The following is a 17,907-nucleotide window of genomic DNA, read 5'->3' on the forward strand; positions in this document are numbered from 1 at the left end:
CGTGCAGCTTGCATGTTCTCCTCAAATCGTGATATTAGTCTATTCAATCTGCTAACGGTATGCACTTAGATCTCAAATCCGGAATTAAAAAACGAAGCAAAAAATCTTATTTGAAATCAAGCATCATCGAGCACGAGCTTGAGAGTATTGCTTTTTGCGTTTCACCTGGAAGCTTGCGCTGCATTGCATCAAAGCTTCGACCAGCGTGACTTCCAGTATATCGATTGCGCTTTTGGAAAAAGAGAAGTGGGCCAAAAACTGGGCTGAAGCCAAATGAGGCCAGCAAGTGCTGCGTCCCCAAATTGGCCACCAACAACCCCATTTAAATTGGATCACTACAAAGATGACTTTGCCTGATGTTGATAATGAGCAGCCTTGGGCGCGTCAGAGAAAAGCACACCAGTTTAATTCCTGAGAGAGAAAAGTATTGATATATTCCATTATGTCATGCTTCAAGAAATATGGTTACAGCCTCAAGCTCTATTTTCAATCTGGTAATGGTTTGCTAAGAATTCCATGTGTGAAGCACAGCATTCAAACTTGGAGGCCTTGGGGGATGGGTTTCGACCCTTAAAAGCTAGTTGAGACAACTTGGCATTTTTCGCTCATAGGTCAAATGTAAAGCTGAACAAATGTGTTCTTTGTCTGGTAAGGGATATGAACAGATTTATTCACTCCATCCAGTTACAATAGCATTGCAGCTGACAGGTTTCACACTGAAGGCCCAGGGCGAGTACTCGTGTGGTGGATCCGGGTGGAAAAAAAGTGGTATTTTACATCCCTATAGTATATGTACGCATACAGTGAGACGACAATTCAACATGAACTCCTTCCTTGCCAGCCCAATCAAAATTGATCATCTTTGGCTCGATTTGACCCAACCTTCTTGGTCGTTTAATACGAAACATCCCAATTTTTTACGAGCCAGATTCAGGCCTGTTGTATGCAATACAACAATGTATTGCAAAAAAAAAAAAGATAAGCACCGCCTTAAAGAGTTAATTATCAAGTCACGATGATGTTGAAAGAGTGTGCAATACCGTGCTCATACATTGACACAACATAAGATGTAAAAACATAGACTGTGACAGCCAAGGTCTAAAACCTTTATTTAAAAATGCAAACGTTAAAAATTGCGGCAAGAAATAGATTCGCACGCATTGACATTTCACTGAGTAGCGAAGGAAGAAAAAGTCACTGTGGAAAAAGAATGAGGTCAATAGCGGGGGCGCTTGCCCTTTGGTCCATCAAACACTTCATCGACAGGAGTCCCCCTTCCAAACGCCGGGGACGGACCGCCAGGAGAGCCCTGCGTTGTTGCCGGCGACGGATGCTGCTGCTTCGGTGGCTCCGTCTCAGCGCGTCCTGTCAGCAGACCACTCGGCGGATATCTGTCGCCCCGCTGTGGCATCAAAGCAGAATCGGATATGTTGATACGGCAGCATGTGGGTGACGAAGGCAAATCGGGTATCCGCAAAAGGCCAGTCAATCCCAATCTTATTATTGCAATGTGTCGAGAGTTGTTTTGATCCAAAATGGTCCAGAAATAACAGATTGGGGTTTGAAGTGAAAGAAAGACATGTGCAAGCAGTGTCAATAATTCATAATTCATTGATCAATATCAAGGCCCCGACCGCAAATCCTCTAAACAACAACAACAAAAAAGCCCTCCCTCCCTTTTAGGCCAACACTCGCGGCAGCGATGGGCAAATGCATTACCGTAATGCCATTTTCAGACATCAGCAGTGGGCCCGCGTTTGAAGCGCCCTCTGAAATGATGCCGGTGGTCCTTCCAGCCACGCTTATCATTTGACCTTGATTTCCAGCCGACCCTGGCAAGGCTCGATTGAAGCCGTCTGCACACAGAACAAGACACACAGACAAGGGCTTGTCATCAGAGGGATCGGTGCCACGTTCGCTCGGAAATACGTTTTAGAAATACGGAAACCATTATGCCAACTCGCTACGGTTTATCTGTTATTCCTGCCAAAAACCTTGATTGTGATCCTTAGAGAAAAGGATCATAATAACCACTTTCAGCTGATGCCTGTGACGGCAAGCCGTTATAAAAGCCAGAGTAATTCCATATTTTCTCAATGCTGCTCTAAACAAATAACTGTTATTGCATTATTTTCTTGATATTTTTCCATAGTTTTTTTTCAAAGCCATTGAAATGGCTTTTTGTTTTTTACTTGAAATTTTGAAACAACTGAAAGAAGATTCGGAGGGACTGGTGAATCCGTAACTTTTGCCAGGGGTCATCACACTCCCCAGACCCCGACATCATTAGGATTTTGTAAGTACAACAGCTACAGCGTTTATGTTTCCATGCAATTTCCAAATGCATATTAGGTGGGAAAGAAACGCACGACTACGAAACACATCGTCGTCCACTTGTTGTAGCATGGACTGCGGCGTACGTAATTACGGCCATACCTGTCATATTAACGGCTCCGCGGGGGCCCAGATCAGCCACTCTCATTTCCTGTTCTCTCTGGGAAAAAAAAAGGAAAACAAAGTGAGGAAAAACTTACATATCCGTTTTGATGGAAATCTGCGACGGACAAGAGTTGACACAACACTGGATGAAATATGTGAGTGACTGACAGCATTGGAATATTTTCTAAATTGTGAGAATTCATGACATTTTGTAACAAAAAGTGAACGCGTACTTACCTTTAACCCTGTGGTGGGATTTAATACTCAAAGGGATCAAATAATAAACGTATTCTGTGACTTCATTGCAAACTTGTTCAAAGCAGATTGTTTGTCTTTATGCCAGACATCATGTCATTATGAGTCATTAGTAAATGCCGTGCTCGTGGTAACCACAAAATGGTGTAGATTGAGTTTACATATGGATTAATTTGACTGGAAAAATCGTTTTTGTTGACACGCAAAAGGAGGCAATATGACGCGTTTACGATTCAAGCCTTCCATACATACGAACATAACCACGACGGAAATCAAAATTCCCAAGTCTTGTCAAAGTTGACGTCAGTGTGTTGAAAATATTTGTCTTTGTCTGTTTCGATCAAATCATCCAATATATTCTTTTGTGACATGCAAACACAAACCCAATCTGTTTTAGCTTTTGACTTAACGTTTGGTTGTGTGTTGTTGCTCAGTTTTGTGGCAAAACGTAGGATTGGGTTTGTTTGAGGGCATGAGTCTGCTACGCTTACATTGTCCTGGTAGGCATTTTTAAAAGCATCTGAATGGCGCCTCAGCTCTTCCTGCTCTCTCTGTGTTCTCATCATTTCTTCCTCTCGTCGCCTTCTCTCCTCCTCATGCCTGCAATTGAGGAAGGAATGTCTCGAGTGCTCAGTTGTCTACATAGTGATCTCGTTGCAGCATAACATAGTGCAACCCGCCAATCAATCCAACGGAGACCGGACAGTAAACAAAAGCCCATTTTCCATTCTACCAGTTCCATCTCGTAACAGCCTGGTTCTGACATGTGTGCTCAATTTTCCATTACATTTCTTTAGGGCTGTGGAACCGTTCCTCATAACATGATATGATGTGATTCTAGAGCGCGGTCCAAGGAGGGCTGTGATGTCACCGTCATCCGATTGGATGACAAACGTAGGCGTTTCTTTCACGCAACCATTTCTTGCTCTTGACGAGCGATCCGGGGCCAGCAGCCAGTAAACCACTGGCTAAAAATCATGTATTGTGCTTTCTCTTACACTATTTACAATTCCACCATCTAAAATGTGAAATAAGTCAAGCGTGTGGTGGGAAAGAAATGCAAACCTTGTGCACATCGTCGGATCCACTCTAGTTAATAAGACTAAGTGCCACTTTTCAATACACACGTTACAGAAAGAGAACGTGGTCAACAATAAAGACAAAATGTGGCTATAATGGAAGTAAGTATGAAACAATGATCAGATTCTGATGGTATGCTAACCTTGAGCAAAAATATCACTGTATTGCGGTAGTACGGTTATGAAATTAGTCTTAAAATGTATATTTATAATCTTGATGAGGAAAACCAGATTCGAGAATAGTTTCTATTCCAGGGCAATAACTATCCCCAATACCGTAGAAAACAATCATTAACATACTACGCATGTACAGTAACATTGAGATCATGCAACAACGACAAGCAGAATGTATGATTGTGTTTGTTCAATGCATTTATTGGTATTTATTATGTCTTTTGTATTGCACTGACTCTCACTTTTAAATGTCATTGTACTGTACATGGTACATCTTACAATGACAGGAAAGACCTATTCTATTCGATACTATTCTCAATGCCCAAAAGGAACTTAAGAATGATACACCAAATTGCTTGTGTGCCGTCTTTCGTGATGTAGGCAAGGAAGACACACCTCAACTCTATCTGCTTTCGCCTGTGCAGCTCCTGGTTTCGAAGCTCCTCGAGCCGCCTGAGCTCTTCTTGCCGTCTCATTAGATCTGGATAGGACGGCAAAGTTGAGAAAGAATAGTAGCAAGCGATAGAATATCCAAATCCAGTAACTACTAATAGTAGTAACTAGCAGTAATTAGCTGAAGCGGTCCAAATAAATCCTACCATGCCTCATTAACATGAGCTGATGTTCATGTTTCGCCGACTCCAGTTCAGCCTCCAATTTCTGTTTGGCCTCTTTAATACTCCTGTCCACCTGCTCTCGTTGCTGTTTCTCCAGCTCGTCGAGCGCTTTCCAGCGAGACGAGTATTCAAACTCAAATGTCCCCGGCTGGGCGAAGTGCGGTTTTTGTGCGCGCTCCCTAATGAAAGACAAACAACCTTCCATTGTTTGGAGTCACTAACAACTGCATCATTTATCATCCTCTGACTCACTTGAGGTACTTTGGAGATATCGATAACATCTTTTCAGGCAACCCGTCTTCATCATCAAAATGCTCTGTGGGCTCTACAATGGCTGGGCAAGGTGTGCTAGGGAGAGGGACCACAAACATGTTATACAGTCTGTACTGCAGTGTAATTACAAAAAGAAAAAATAATAATAATTCTAAATCTTGTCATCGTGCATGCACCTCAACTCAAAAAACTGCTTGGTTTTGGTGGATTTGAAAGGCTCGTCAGTTGTTGTGCAGACATAATAATCATTTCAAACACAAACGTACGCAGTGAGCAGCAATGCTCCCTCTGTGCAGCATTCCAGGGCTTTACGTGCAGCCTCTTTACTTGCAAACTCCACAAACCCTCTGCCAGTGGGCCGCCCACGGTCGTCGGTTACAACGATACACCGTTCCACTGGGCCGAATTGCGAAAAGGCCTGAAAGCAACAAGGGAGTCACTCATCTTCACTACTGCGCACAAGAGGAAAACCAAGAGATATTATGTAACTCTTTGGCTTCAATACCTGCTCCAGAAGTTCATTCGTGACAACAGGCAAAAGGTTTCGCACGGTGAGCGCTGCTCCGTGCGCAGCAAAGCGGATCCTGATTGTTCGATTATTCAATTTTGTCCCATCTAGCTCAGCTTTGGCAATCTCCGCTAGGGTACGGCTCTCCTGGAAGACAGAAACGAAAAGATGAACAATTGCTTCGCACCTGTGCAAATGTTTCAATTACACAGGATTATCACAATAAAAGAAAAAACTGTCTGCATGTTGACTCTATAAAAGTTCAAACTGCATTGCCATTCAGAACTTACACCTAAACGAAGAATTTAAAAGGATGATACCTTTGTTCAGATCAGAAATGTTGCACTTTTCCCAGAAAAGAATTTAAAACTCACCAGCCAAATATAGACGTCGGAAATCAGCATCCAATACCGTAGTATTGATTTATGAGCCTTGTTAAATGCATACTACATTACTTTATACAGGTTTTTTCTATTGCGCAATAAACGTGTAGGTATGATGTCAGTCGTGTGCTGAATTCAACCCAAAATGAACAATTAAAGCTTTCACTTTTGCCAGGCACTCGCTCGATTTGTTTTCTCTTGAACATTTTGAGGACTGTAGTGTATTAAAAAATAAACAACAACAAAACAAATCTTAATTCAAATGGTGATAGGACTTAATTGATATGCTTTATACATACCAAACGTATAAACCCAAATCCTCGTTCTCTGTTAATAAATACTTCGGCTGTATTTCCATATTTAGCGAACAAATTGACGAATTCTTCCTCGGGTATTTCCAGCGGCAGATTGGCAACAAATAGACGGGAGCGCTGCGTGAACGTTTTCAATCCCGGTTTCCTAAAACATGAAATATCAAGCGTCATCTGTAGAGGAGTCTGATCGCGTTCCACCGGGGCTTCTTCGTCCTCAATTAACTGCTCAACCGGAGTCGCCAGACTGTCTTTGTTGGCCGGCGTTTGCTCATCTTCGGGGGCGACGGGGGACTTTGAGCCGCTCTTAGGTGATGACGGCGAACTGCTACTTGGCGGGTTTGGTAACGGTGTATCTTGATCGGCCATAGTTTCGATATTATATCTTTAAAACTCTAAACGCGTTCCATTGGAGAGGAAAACAGGTTGAATGACGATTATTGAGAACTGCAATATGGCGAGAGACCCGCGCACAATTTGTTACCGGAAGTAAACAGCCACTGTCTCCTTCGTTTCCAGCAGACTGGACACGTCAAATGCACTGTTGCCCTCTACTGGTAAATTGACTGGCACAAAAGGCAATCTCTGGGCCTAGCGTGCAAACGAGAAAGCGCCGCTCGCTGTAATTTAAGAACTAGGCATTTTTTTTAAATGTTATCTATTTAAAGGAAACATCGACCGTCCTTCATTTTTCCGTGCACATAAATCGATACAAGCGTTGGAGATTTCAACGTCTGGTCTCTCACATAGTGTTTAGAATTCGCAAATTCAAATGAGCAATTATACATTATCCCGCGACATGAAAAAAATCTAAACTAGTGTCTAAAGAAAACAACAAAACAGTCGGTTCCTCTCATTATCAACACAAAAACGATTACGCACAGTAGCCTAATTTGCGACCTGTAGTCCCACGGGAGAACGCAGGAATCGCAATGACGTCTGCAACGCTGTTACGTCTTGCTTACTTTTCACGTGAGCCGATCCAATTTAAGTACTAACTTGTACAGTACTACCAAAATACAATACAGTGCGTGTGTGCGTTCGGAAACGTCATGGTGGATGACGTAACGTGACAAACGTGTCGAGTTCAGACGTAGCGCGTACACTGTCAAGGTGGAACGCGTCAAATTACAGAGATGGAGTGATTAACTTGTTTCCTTGACGAGAGGCGGTGAAATGTGTTTTTCCTTCAAAAGACTTCACCTTGAAAGGGAAGGCAGGTGCCATTGCTTCTCAAATCGTTACCGTGAAAAAAAATATGAATAACGAACACAGCGTTCAGTGTCCTTACCACGATGACGTAAGTAAATCATACACGCATTGTAGGACTCCCCCTCTCCCCGACCCGCCAATAATTGTACTCATTTTTCAAATTATGTTCAAACATGAGCACAACTACTTTGTAAAAGAATAGATGCGTTTAACGGTTACATTGACAGCATGTCAACGCAATCATTTCATATTGGACCACGCTTTATGTGCGCAACCTTTCGCCTGCACGGAGATGGTTGCAGCGTTTCGTCCGCGGACATCAACATGTCTGTCTTATCAGGGGTCATCGAGAGATGGGAAAATTGGGTCCAGAACGTAAAAACCTGGCCCCAGTTTGCCTGGTCATTTGGTAGGTTAACTGTAGGTTTAGAAGAAGCACCTGTGGGTAAAGCCAAACTGTGGCTTGCCCCCCCCCCCCCCCCGGAAGAAAGAAAAACACATTTGAATGAGTCAATTAAAACAGTATCTTTTAGAAGGCAGATTTTTATTTCCTGTAATGAGGATAAACGCATGTTCATGTGATTTTCGCGGCTGTTTGTTAATTGAATTCTTTGGCGTAATTCATTTTGTTATGCTTGTTGTCAGTCCCCAATTGAACCCAAAAATCAGCGGTGCAGCAACTTCAACATGCCACTGCTTGCCACTGAATTCTTCACATCTGAAGTACAGTTGCACCTAAATGGCTTAACAGCCGAGTAAGTCAAACAAAATAAGTCAAGACATTCGTCCGAGGGAAAAACTGCCACTGTGGGCTAACACCTTAATTTTTATCTGCAGGACGTGGGACTTAATAGAATATGGTCATTTTGACTGCAATGCTTTTATGGTGCTGTTGAAAATGTGGCAAAGCATTCTATACAAAATCTCGCAAGAGGTTCTGACCGTGGTGTTGCCTCAGGTGGAAGAGCATTCCCAGAATTTATCGTAAGTCCAATGCATCTATCGTAAGTCCAATGCCACACCCCGTACCAACGCATACTGAGAGACTAAAACAAATCGAACATTTTTTTTCCCCCCCCTGCTCGAAGGAATGGCTGCGAATCTCCACAACAGTCGCTCAACTACTGCAGCGTGACAGAGGACGATATCCACGCATGCATTTGGGACTCGCTTCTGCTGGCTCTCAAAGACACAATCAACGCTGGGGAGATTCAGTCTCCATGCAGCGATCGCCTGCTTGAGTTGGTCGCGGCGAAGGTGTGCAGGACTGTGAACACGGCGGTGACCGAAATCTCATCGCAGGTGGACTCTGCGCCACGTCCGGACGTACCTCATCAGGTGTCTGAAATCGGCGAAATAGCTCTACAATCCATCTGCGTACTTCGGGACTATCTGGAAAGCATGAGGCTGGCGGGTCAGTGCGGACACGAAGAGGAGTGTGCGGACAGTGATTCATCTGACGACTTGATGGACATTTTGGTGGTACCTCTTCCCACTCGCGCTCAAACGTGCGAGGTGGTGGAAACGCACCTTCACGTCGTTACTCCCGCTAAGGAGCACACAAAGATGGCCAACCTTTGTCTTCACCCGCCAGCAGAAGCATGGACAAAGAAAGAAAACATATTTTGTACTGTGCTCCTATGGAAGCTGATGGACCATATCGCCCACTCCAATGCCAAATCGATGCTGGAGATGGACATTGACTGGATGATCGCGCAGCTAAAGAGCACTGTGGTGGAAACGCGTCCCAATCACCCGCAGAACGTTGGCAACTTCCACATTAACATCTACAAGGACCTCTGTCACGAATTTGGATCCAAGGAGCGTCTATATTTTTCCATGGTGTGCTGTCAAATTGGATTTGTGGAAGCTGTTGCAAAGGCTTTGAAAAACAATCTCCTGGCACCAAAAAAGAAGAACTGTTTTACTATAATTAAGGATTTTTTTAAAAAAAGAACTGCAACAGTCTCTCTAGCCCGTGAGCATGGAAAGGCAGGGCTGCCGTCTTCTTGTACCAACAAGAAACTTTGACATAGGGCTGAGGAACTGTTAAGTTGCACTTCCTGTGACAAATTCAGATTACAGGAATGTTCATCCGTGCAGCCTGAGAAATTCAATTTATTGATTCAGCGGCTGAATCCATGAATACTTTGTGAGGTCACAATTTCAAAACTGCTAAGGATTAGCGCTGACCAATCTCAGGAAGTGACGACCTGCCGGCGAAAATCACCTGCTGATGATTCCTCAGAAGTAAATTGTCACAGTGCAGGTGTGAGGACGCTGTGCAGGGCAGTCGCAGAGCCAGCACAGAGTTGCTGCGAATCTGTCTAGTCTGCTTGCTCGCTAGCAGTGTGGTGGAACACACACTTTACATCGACAAATAAAAAACACACTCCCTCTTTTTAGCCAAGCCTGTTCACGTTGGATTGACCGGTAGCACCATAGAAACTAATCGGCTTCATCATCCACCTCACATGAAAGTCCTTGTAGTCGTGTGATGGCGCCACTGTGGGTCGGCGCGTTGGTGAAAACCGTCCCTACAAACACAGGTGTTCCCCTTAGGACGTGTTGGATAACCGTGCAGGAGCCAGACATCTCGATGCGGACGCCAGAATGTCGTGGCTCCGACCCTGTAGGTCCTGCGCTTGAACTAAGCGGGGATGCAAAGTACTGTTGAAGAAACACAAGGGTAGAAATTAGACAACTATAGAAATTTGAGAAATTGATTCTGGTACAGTGACACTTTTCACGCAGGACGGGCGATCCAAAACACTGGAGCAGTTTTGAGTCTGATCCAGGTTAAAACAACTGGATTTGGACCCACTAATCCAAACTCATCCTTCTGATTAATATTGGATTTGGGGATATGACTTGAAACACGCGCCGAAAATGACATCACAATTGCTTAGGTTACAACACAGGTCACCTGTCCTCTAAGTCTGATCATGTGACAAGTCGAGCTGCGATCGGTCCTTACCCGAGCAGCTAAGATGCCATTTTTAGACGAAAGCGATTGGTACGGTGCTCGCCCTTCGATATGGATAAAACTGTGTATTCCATTGCTTCACGTATACCCCACAAACAAAATACTCATCAGAATGATGTGTCTGGACTACCAGGGTCACATAGAACATGTTGTAAAGAAAACCTCTGCGTGGACTTCCTCTAACATTCAAATGAGAGTAGTTTGTGGTGGTCTGGAACAGCACTACATAATACTGACATTTTGCTTCTCAGGTATCCTAATTAAGGAATAAAATTGAGGTTTTTATATTCAGATTTAGCTCTTTGTATTTTGCAAATAGGACCAGGTGAAGTGACTATTGATAAAAACGCAGCTAAAGAACTCACAGCTTCTCCTGTTGTCGGATCTATGAAGTCAGCCCAGTAGCCTGCTGTCCAAAGAGCAAAACACATCTCCTTAGCACCGCTCACAAACTGCAATAAGGGGGAAGCACAGTCATCCCAAATGAGAAAACGCACTGATTTAACTTCGGACTCCATACCCCAAGTCTCACTTTGCTGAGTAGCTGCTCTCTGTCCGACTCTGCCTCATTGCAGCGACCGCTCCTCTGCGAGACGGTCACAACTGTGATGGAAGTGTTGGGCACCGTTGGGAACAAAACCTCCAAATCTGACAACATAAAATATTCTTTAGTTAGCTTTCCGTAAAGTACTTTGGTAAACTCATAATGCGGGACTCGCCTTTCCTCAACAATTCGGGACAGGAGCTTATGGAGCAATCTGTGTCTGTTTGATTGAAGTATTGCTCAGCTTTGTGGACGCGCTTGGATATAGGGCCCAGTTTCCCCTGAGGGGCAGCACAAACAAAACAAAGTTTAAATGCAAAGACTGATGAAAAGAAGTAAATATTAGGTTGAGTTGAGAATATTGGCAGGTTTAGTTGAGCCAAACTGTCTAAGAGCGTGGGGTCTCTGATTTACTAATTGCAGCGAACCCTTCTATTATGACTCAAACTCGACTACAAAAGCAAGGGTAAAGATGAACCCATTAAAATACAATAGAAACTCTAACCTGAAATTCATTGACAAATTGGGCAAGGATGAATTGTTGTCTCTCAGCGCTACACGGGGCCATTAGTACATCGGGCACGGTTCTTTCTACTGGAGATTTCATCCTCTCTTCCACGCCGTCCAGATGGCTGTCAAAGCCCACATTGCCTGGTAACTGGAAGCGTTGGTCCTGGGGTCCGAATGGTCCCATGTTCTCATCAGGCCACACAGTCCTAGGACCTGGAGAATAAAAAACATGTTATATTCGTAGCTGTTGCTAAAAAGGACCAGATTAAACAGCTTGACCATGCACAGTGTTTAACGCGTAATCAAGAGGATGTTAACTAAAAAAAAAAGAAAATAAATAAATACAGAAGGATACTGTACCCGATTCTGTGTGAGACACCGATACGTAAGGTTCATCTGGATTTGCAGTAGAGAACGTTCTGACTCTGCCAGCCTTTAGAGCAGCTACAATTTGTCGACCTAGTGTCTGAGAACGGACCAGTCGACCTCCAGCACACAACACCTGCAAAGTACCAAACGCATTACTTTGGTTGAGAAACTTCGCCGAAGAAAAGACACAACCCACTTGCGCTTTTGTCCGGAACGTTCAACCCGTGACTCGTGAATTTTGATCATACCATGAAAACTCAATAATTGCGCGTCCTTTCCTCAATTTTAACGACAAGCTCGTTCTCTAAATGTGCATTTTTGGAACGGCATATGTAAGCTGTATCATCTCGTGTGACACATTAGCTACAGCAAGGTGATAGTTACTTCTACTAGAAGCAATAAATGTGTCACTTACTGTACTGGGCATCGCTGAGTGTCGACTTGTGCCTTCCTTATACACCGTCTGACCTGTTCGAAAACATCAATGTACAGTTTAACACGGCATGTCTGAATCGTTTATCGGGAGAAAGTTGTAGCTAACTGGACGTGCTAGCTAAGGTTAGTTACCACACACAAGTAAGACACTGATCCTGTTTTTACGCGTTTCCATTTTAATTGTCTTTTTTACATAATTCGAAACAAGCTACTTCCGAATATACATTTTACATGTCGTACAACACACAATTACACACCTGCATTGAAGAATTAAAGTATAGTACAATTTGTTCCTACCTTTCAAATACGCATTAACCTTCGCAAAATAACTACGGAAAGTGATTTGGGACAGTTTGCGCATGCGCGGTGTGAGCTGCATCAACTATAAAACTCACCGCAAGATGGCAGCAAAGAAATGATCATCTCGCCGCCTAACCCATTTGCAATTATTTTACAATTTATTTCACTTTTAACGATTTTTAGATTTTGAAATTCAGAGATGTAAACAAATAGGCAACATGTTGATTTAACCTGTGTTGCAGATGTATAGATGCCCCAATGTGAATAATAGATGTAGTTCTTAAGTACAGTAATTCCACAAGTACTGCCATAGACCCATTTAATATCAGTATACAGGAATTCATTCCCCTTTTACCAAGTTAAACTATACTAATCACTTTGAATGCAACTACAGGGTTAATGTTTTAATTACTTCAGACTCATTGTTACCTAACAGCCTCAGACACAATTACTTCAGTTTCCCCCTCTGAAACAAAGACTGTCCAGGATTGCAAACTCCCAAGATAGATTGCTGTCAGGAGGTGATAGATGATGGCCAAAGCTCAACACAAATCCCAGATCAATCCACCTTATTACTGGGGGCTCTCATGGGGAAACGAATGGGTGTCGGACTGCTGGGTGTGAACTTCCGGCAGTCAATTTTAATTGGTTACAATGTGTTTTTTTTTGTATTGAACCATATCTGGGGAACTTGTTGCACTTTTGGCAGTTGTACTAACAAGCAAAACATTTGAATTTGTAACTACAAGAGCAATGTTTTGCGGAGGAGACAGTTGATGAATTAGTCCTGAATTAGTCCGACAGTCCCAATTTGAAGATACAGACATGCGTCACCTGCCACATGCGTCACATGCACACTGCCACACGTGTAGCTGCTTGTGCTCGCTTTGTGTCTAACCACCCGAGAATTGCCAGACATCACAACTTCAGGTGTGGTTTGTATGTGTGGGGAAGACAAAACAATTTAGTGTTTGTTAACCTCTGAAATTACTATAATTGAGAAGTATTGCTGCAATATTTTAAGTGATTTTGTCATTATTATACTGTAGTGAGCGAAAGAGGAGGACATTATGCTCATAAATTCAAAAATATTGTCGTTGAGCACAATTAGCACAATTTGCGATTGGGCTCATAAGGCATCGGAATTTGGATAAGGTTTAGACACTGAAATAAAAGGATTTTGATCAGACATTCTTTCTGATTGGAAAAAAAAAAAACATTTTTAACAGGAGTTTGCCTACTACATCAGGAAACATCACTCAATTTAATTGTATTCATCTAATAAACTGCATGCTGACATTGTACCAAATATGGCTATGGCAGCTGTGACAGAAAACCTCCAAATGACGAAATATGACTGGAGGTGCTTGCACCTGACGCTCACACAGGGAAGTCCAAAACGCTCCGAGTACTATCAGAGTAGCTGAACTGTGCAATGAGGCCTTTCCGTCAGTTGGAAGCCTCAAGGCAGTAGTGCTAACGAGCTAGTGGTGCGTATGTGCACTGTACAAATCATGCATATGCATCTAGGGCCTCCGGGTTGTTGTCGCAGATTCAGCACTAGCAGACGGCTGTTAGGCCATAGCGCAGTTTGAAATATACGGGTCATTCCAGTACTCCAACTCATGTTTTTTGTTGTTGTTGTATGTTTGTTTTTACTGAATGGAAGCAGAAAAATACTTTTGAAGTATTCCTATTTCCTCCTCATTTACATTGGAAGATGTAAATGTCATCATTAAATATGAGCATACATGCAAAAGTATCCTCACTCATACCAGAAAACTAAAAGCCACTCATGGATGCTTCAATGCTCTCCTCTCTCTGAAGTACCCTTCAAAGTGAGTCACACAATTATCAGAAAACCCCCTCCCTCAAACAAATCGTCTTTTTTCACCTACTGCAAATGAATATTCAACTGTTTACCTACTGAGCCAGAGGTACAATAGTTTGATTGTGAAACTAGCCGATTTAGGTTTGATTTGACAAGACGGGTAAAAAAAAAAAAAAATCAACAGTAACCACAGGAGGTTAACTCCTTACTCAAAATTTGACTTTCACCACACAGAAAAAGAGAAATTGTGTGTATTTGTATGAAGTCAGATGAATTTGACTCAACTTAGGTATGGTATAACATTCGTGGAACAATATCGCAAATGAAAATTGCCTGCACAGAAACTGAAATGAGGTAAAACAATTAAAAATGAGCCAGAAGAAAAAATGACTAGTGTGATTCCACAGAAGGATCCCTTAATGTTAACAGACAGCTGGAGATGTTCCAAAATAGAGAGTCATAGTGCATCAGCTTCTCGAGGCTGATTCAATTCTTACGCTTGGCTTAAACACACCAGCATGAGACCACGCTAAGGGGCAACAACACCTTTGAGCTCAATAATCAGATGGCAAACAGTCACAAAATGGTGCATAGGTGAAGTTCAACGGAACACACAAAAATGCCCCCCTGTTCTCCAAGCTTACCTCTCTGACATTAAAGAATACCACTGCAAATCTTTATTCATCAGAAAAGAATCAAAGCCAAAAAAGAGCTGAAACAGAGTGCTCATGGAGTAAACTACTTGCAGTTTGGGTATTGTTTGCCAACTGCCAATGTATGGAAAAGGTATATGTTAATAGGTAGAATTAAACAAACAATCAAACATTAAATCTATTTGGGCACTTAGACCTGCAGAACAAAACCTGTGAGCTTACAGCAATATGAGCCACTGTACATTAGTACAACAATTGAAGCAAATCACCTCACACAAACGTCGTGAGTTAAGGCTGTGAGTCTTCTGTGATTGCAGGAGCTGTGCAGCCAGACAAGGTGAGAGGAGCTGACCTCTCACCATCAGACAGGACCAACTACCCGATCTGCCATGACCTAATTTGGAACGTTATCTCTTATCTGGTCACGTTAATGTCAGTGGTTAGAGTGCTTTTTCACTCACCCTGAACCTGTTTTTCACGACAGGTGGCAAGAACATCACCATTCAGCTGGCATGTGCAATAATGGTACGATGAATCTGTTTTTCTTCTTTTGGCAGAGAGGGTGCACCATTTTAAGCGTGGGCAGGATACTCGTTCATAATTAACAACTCACAATCTAAGACTGCACTAATGTACTACACGCGGGAACCTTCATGAATGAGATCACTTGGAATTATTGATGGGATGAGACACAAATCCTTGGAGGTGAGATGTCTCACAGGATTGAGTCCTAGAGAACAAGATGAGATGACATTTTGGAACATTTTCTAATAAAAAGTAATGCCCTAGATACATTTTTCAATTTTCAAAATATTTTATTTTTACCGAGCAGACTGCAAGAAAATGAACAAGCTAGCATGAAAATGTAAAAATGAAAAGAAAGGCAGACTCATTTTTCAGCTGCAGCTAAGATATTTCCACTTATGAATACAAAATGCATACAGAATGTGTTAATTGCTGTGTAAACTATAATATGTTTTGCAGTGTTTACAGACACTCTTTTTCTTATCACTAAGTATTTTTCTGTCCTTTTCTACAAAAAACAAAATACCACCCCAGGGGCTTTATCTGTAATTGGAGGATCCTATATTTTTCCCATAGGGCTACAGATATTGAGCCTTAAAATAAAAATTGCTTCAAGAAAAACAAGTATAAACACAGGAGACCAAACAAAGTTGTTTGGCATTTCTTTTTAGCTAAGATTTTAGATCACGTTCTCCCCCTAAAATCTGGTCAATGAGACGAAGTGACGTTAGAACCACAGAATACATATTTGAGTCCGTTTGTTGAGGACTTTGTTATAAGGTGATCAGCAGGAATAGCAACGGTGTCATGCTTTCAGCATTAAAGTGTTTATGTCCATTAAATTACCTTTGAAAACAAATCTGACTGCTCTCACATGCCTGAATGGAGCACTCGGCGCTGCTGGCTATCGACTAAATTATGTTAGACGGAAATCTAAATGCTGGCAACAAGTGGCACAATTGAATGTGAGCTCAGAACAACATTGTCTTATTTGTATTAGTTATATTTTAGTCATGAAAATGCCAGTGAAAGTTTCATTGCAAGAGTCAGGCCAGCCATCGTCGCGACATTCTTCCTAGAACAACTGTGAAATTTTAATATAGATCTTTTTATGCTTTTTTTTTCTCTCCTCTGTATCGACCCATGAAGGGTGCGTGCGAGGTTTGCTCAATCAATATCTTTCTGCTTTCAATCTAATAATCAATAATATCTTATCATCAATAAGCTTATCTCCTGGAATTTTCCAGCAACACACCAACCATGTGCAATTCAACCATGCATCTTTGCCTGGAGAGAAATCTTTTAACTTTTAAAGCCATGAAAATGTCAATAATTCTGATCGACAGCTGTTTTTGGAGTTTGCTTGGCTAGCTGCAAAATGCACTCGTTGTGATAAAAGCAAGAGATAAACACAGAAGATCCACAAATGACCTGGTCATTGAACAAAGGTACCTTCAAGGTCAGAGGAGCTTTACGTGTTGCTTTTATTGGTGGACTCTCTAATTAAAATAAATGACTCACTACTTTACACCGTATAGTACTTTACATACTACCAATATATACAGCACACTGCATAATGACCACAGCCCTTATCAGCCTAACAGTTCTCCTCCATTTAAAAATGTGGCTATAACAACCAACCTCTTTTTGGTGTGCACTGAGTAAAATGTTACATGCCCAAAAACATGGTGCATATTAACAGTGGCAGCAAATATGATATATGGTTCACCACAATGACAGGCCCCATCACACTGAGGTAAACTGGTGCACACAGCGCATTGTCAACCTGGTGACTGTTTTAAAGATATAGACAAGGACCAGCATTCCTACAATTCTGGATTGAATCCTGAGGCATTATTAACAGGGCTGTCACATTAATAGATTTATTATGATCAATTAATTACAGTCATAGGTAAAGCATTATTTAATTTAATCATGTTAATCACATTTTCACCCTCTAACTTTATGCTTTCTGTAGGCTGATTCGATCCCATTTTATGCAGCAGGCTTTTTGGGTTTGAGTTGTTGGGGGTTGCAAAACTAAGGTCAATCACACTCAGAATTGGACTGATTGACTAATTGTGCTTGGAAGTGGTAATACTTGAAAAAAAAATGCCCACATAGACATAGTACCTTTGACAAAGGCAGAGCGATAGCCATTCATTTTAAGAAAGCATTTACTAACCACAGAAGCAGCTCAAGTTTGGTCCATCACATTTGTAAATCCAAAGCACCCATCTGCGACTTTAAACACTGCGATGGATAGCAACAAAGACACTGATGAAGCAAGCCATAGCAACATTCTTTGCCAAATTAAACTTGAGGACAGCCGCATTGGAGCAAGTCTGTGACGGGTAGGATGGACAAGGTTTTCATTTTAATTTTGAATTATTTGGCAATTGTCAAAAGAAAACCACACCATTGCTCCTGATGGTTGAAACTAAACATTGCATCCAGCAATGAGGTCTCAAATACAACCATCCATCCATCCATGTTCTAGAGA

At 42.1% G+C, this 17,907-nt stretch overlaps 3 protein-coding genes across 4 annotated transcripts; 1 reads left to right on the forward strand and 2 right to left on the reverse strand.

The window, feature by feature from the left end:
* Window positions 1-1,092: 1,092 nt before the first annotated feature.
* pspc1 (paraspeckle component 1) lies at window positions 1,093-6,633 on the reverse strand. Its single transcript, XM_088409008.1, has 10 exons — window positions 6,028-6,633; window positions 5,343-5,492; window positions 5,104-5,255; window positions 4,817-4,912; window positions 4,547-4,743; window positions 4,344-4,428; window positions 3,186-3,294; window positions 2,437-2,494; window positions 1,720-1,856; window positions 1,093-1,402 (listed from the first exon to the last, which is right to left on the reverse strand). The coding sequence occupies exons 1-10, from the start codon at window positions 6,406-6,408 to the stop codon at window positions 1,217-1,219; spliced, it is 1,551 nt and encodes a 516-aa protein (XP_088265134.1). The 5' UTR covers window positions 6,409-6,633; the 3' UTR covers window positions 1,093-1,216.
* A 508-nt stretch (window positions 6,634-7,141) lies between these two features.
* LOC148427831 (uncharacterized) lies at window positions 7,142-10,412 on the forward strand. The gene is made up of 4 exons (XM_088409086.1): window positions 7,142-7,339; window positions 7,897-8,006; window positions 8,089-8,235; window positions 8,340-10,412. Exons 1-4 carry the CDS (start codon window positions 7,298-7,300, stop codon window positions 9,280-9,282), a joined length of 1,242 nt encoding a protein of 413 aa, XP_088265212.1. The 5' UTR covers window positions 7,142-7,297; the 3' UTR covers window positions 9,283-10,412.
* Window positions 9,342-12,429, reverse strand: mmadhca (metabolism of cobalamin associated Da). Of its 2 annotated transcripts, none has more exons than XM_088409087.1 (8): window positions 12,393-12,429; window positions 12,076-12,128; window positions 11,652-11,793; window positions 11,287-11,504; window positions 10,957-11,062; window positions 10,770-10,885; window positions 10,603-10,689; window positions 9,342-9,921 (listed from the first exon to the last, which is right to left on the reverse strand). In XM_088409087.1, the coding sequence occupies exons 2-8, from the start codon at window positions 12,085-12,087 to the stop codon at window positions 9,700-9,702; spliced, it is 903 nt and encodes a 300-aa protein (XP_088265213.1). In that variant the 5' UTR covers window positions 12,088-12,128; window positions 12,393-12,429; the 3' UTR covers window positions 9,342-9,699. The 2 variants fall into 2 exon arrangements, with proteins under 2 accessions (XP_088265213.1, XP_088265215.1); XM_088409089.1 differs by having other exon boundaries at window positions 10,758-10,885; window positions 12,393-12,413.
* Window positions 12,430-17,907: the final 5,478 nt, after the last annotated feature.

Source organism: Hippichthys cyanospilos, chromosome 2 (genome assembly GCF_059441005.1).
Source record: "Hippichthys cyanospilos isolate Australia breed blue-spotted pipefish chromosome 2, RoL_Hcya_1.0, whole genome shotgun sequence".
Lineage (NCBI taxonomy): Eukaryota > Metazoa > Chordata > Actinopteri > Syngnathiformes > Syngnathidae > Hippichthys > Hippichthys cyanospilos.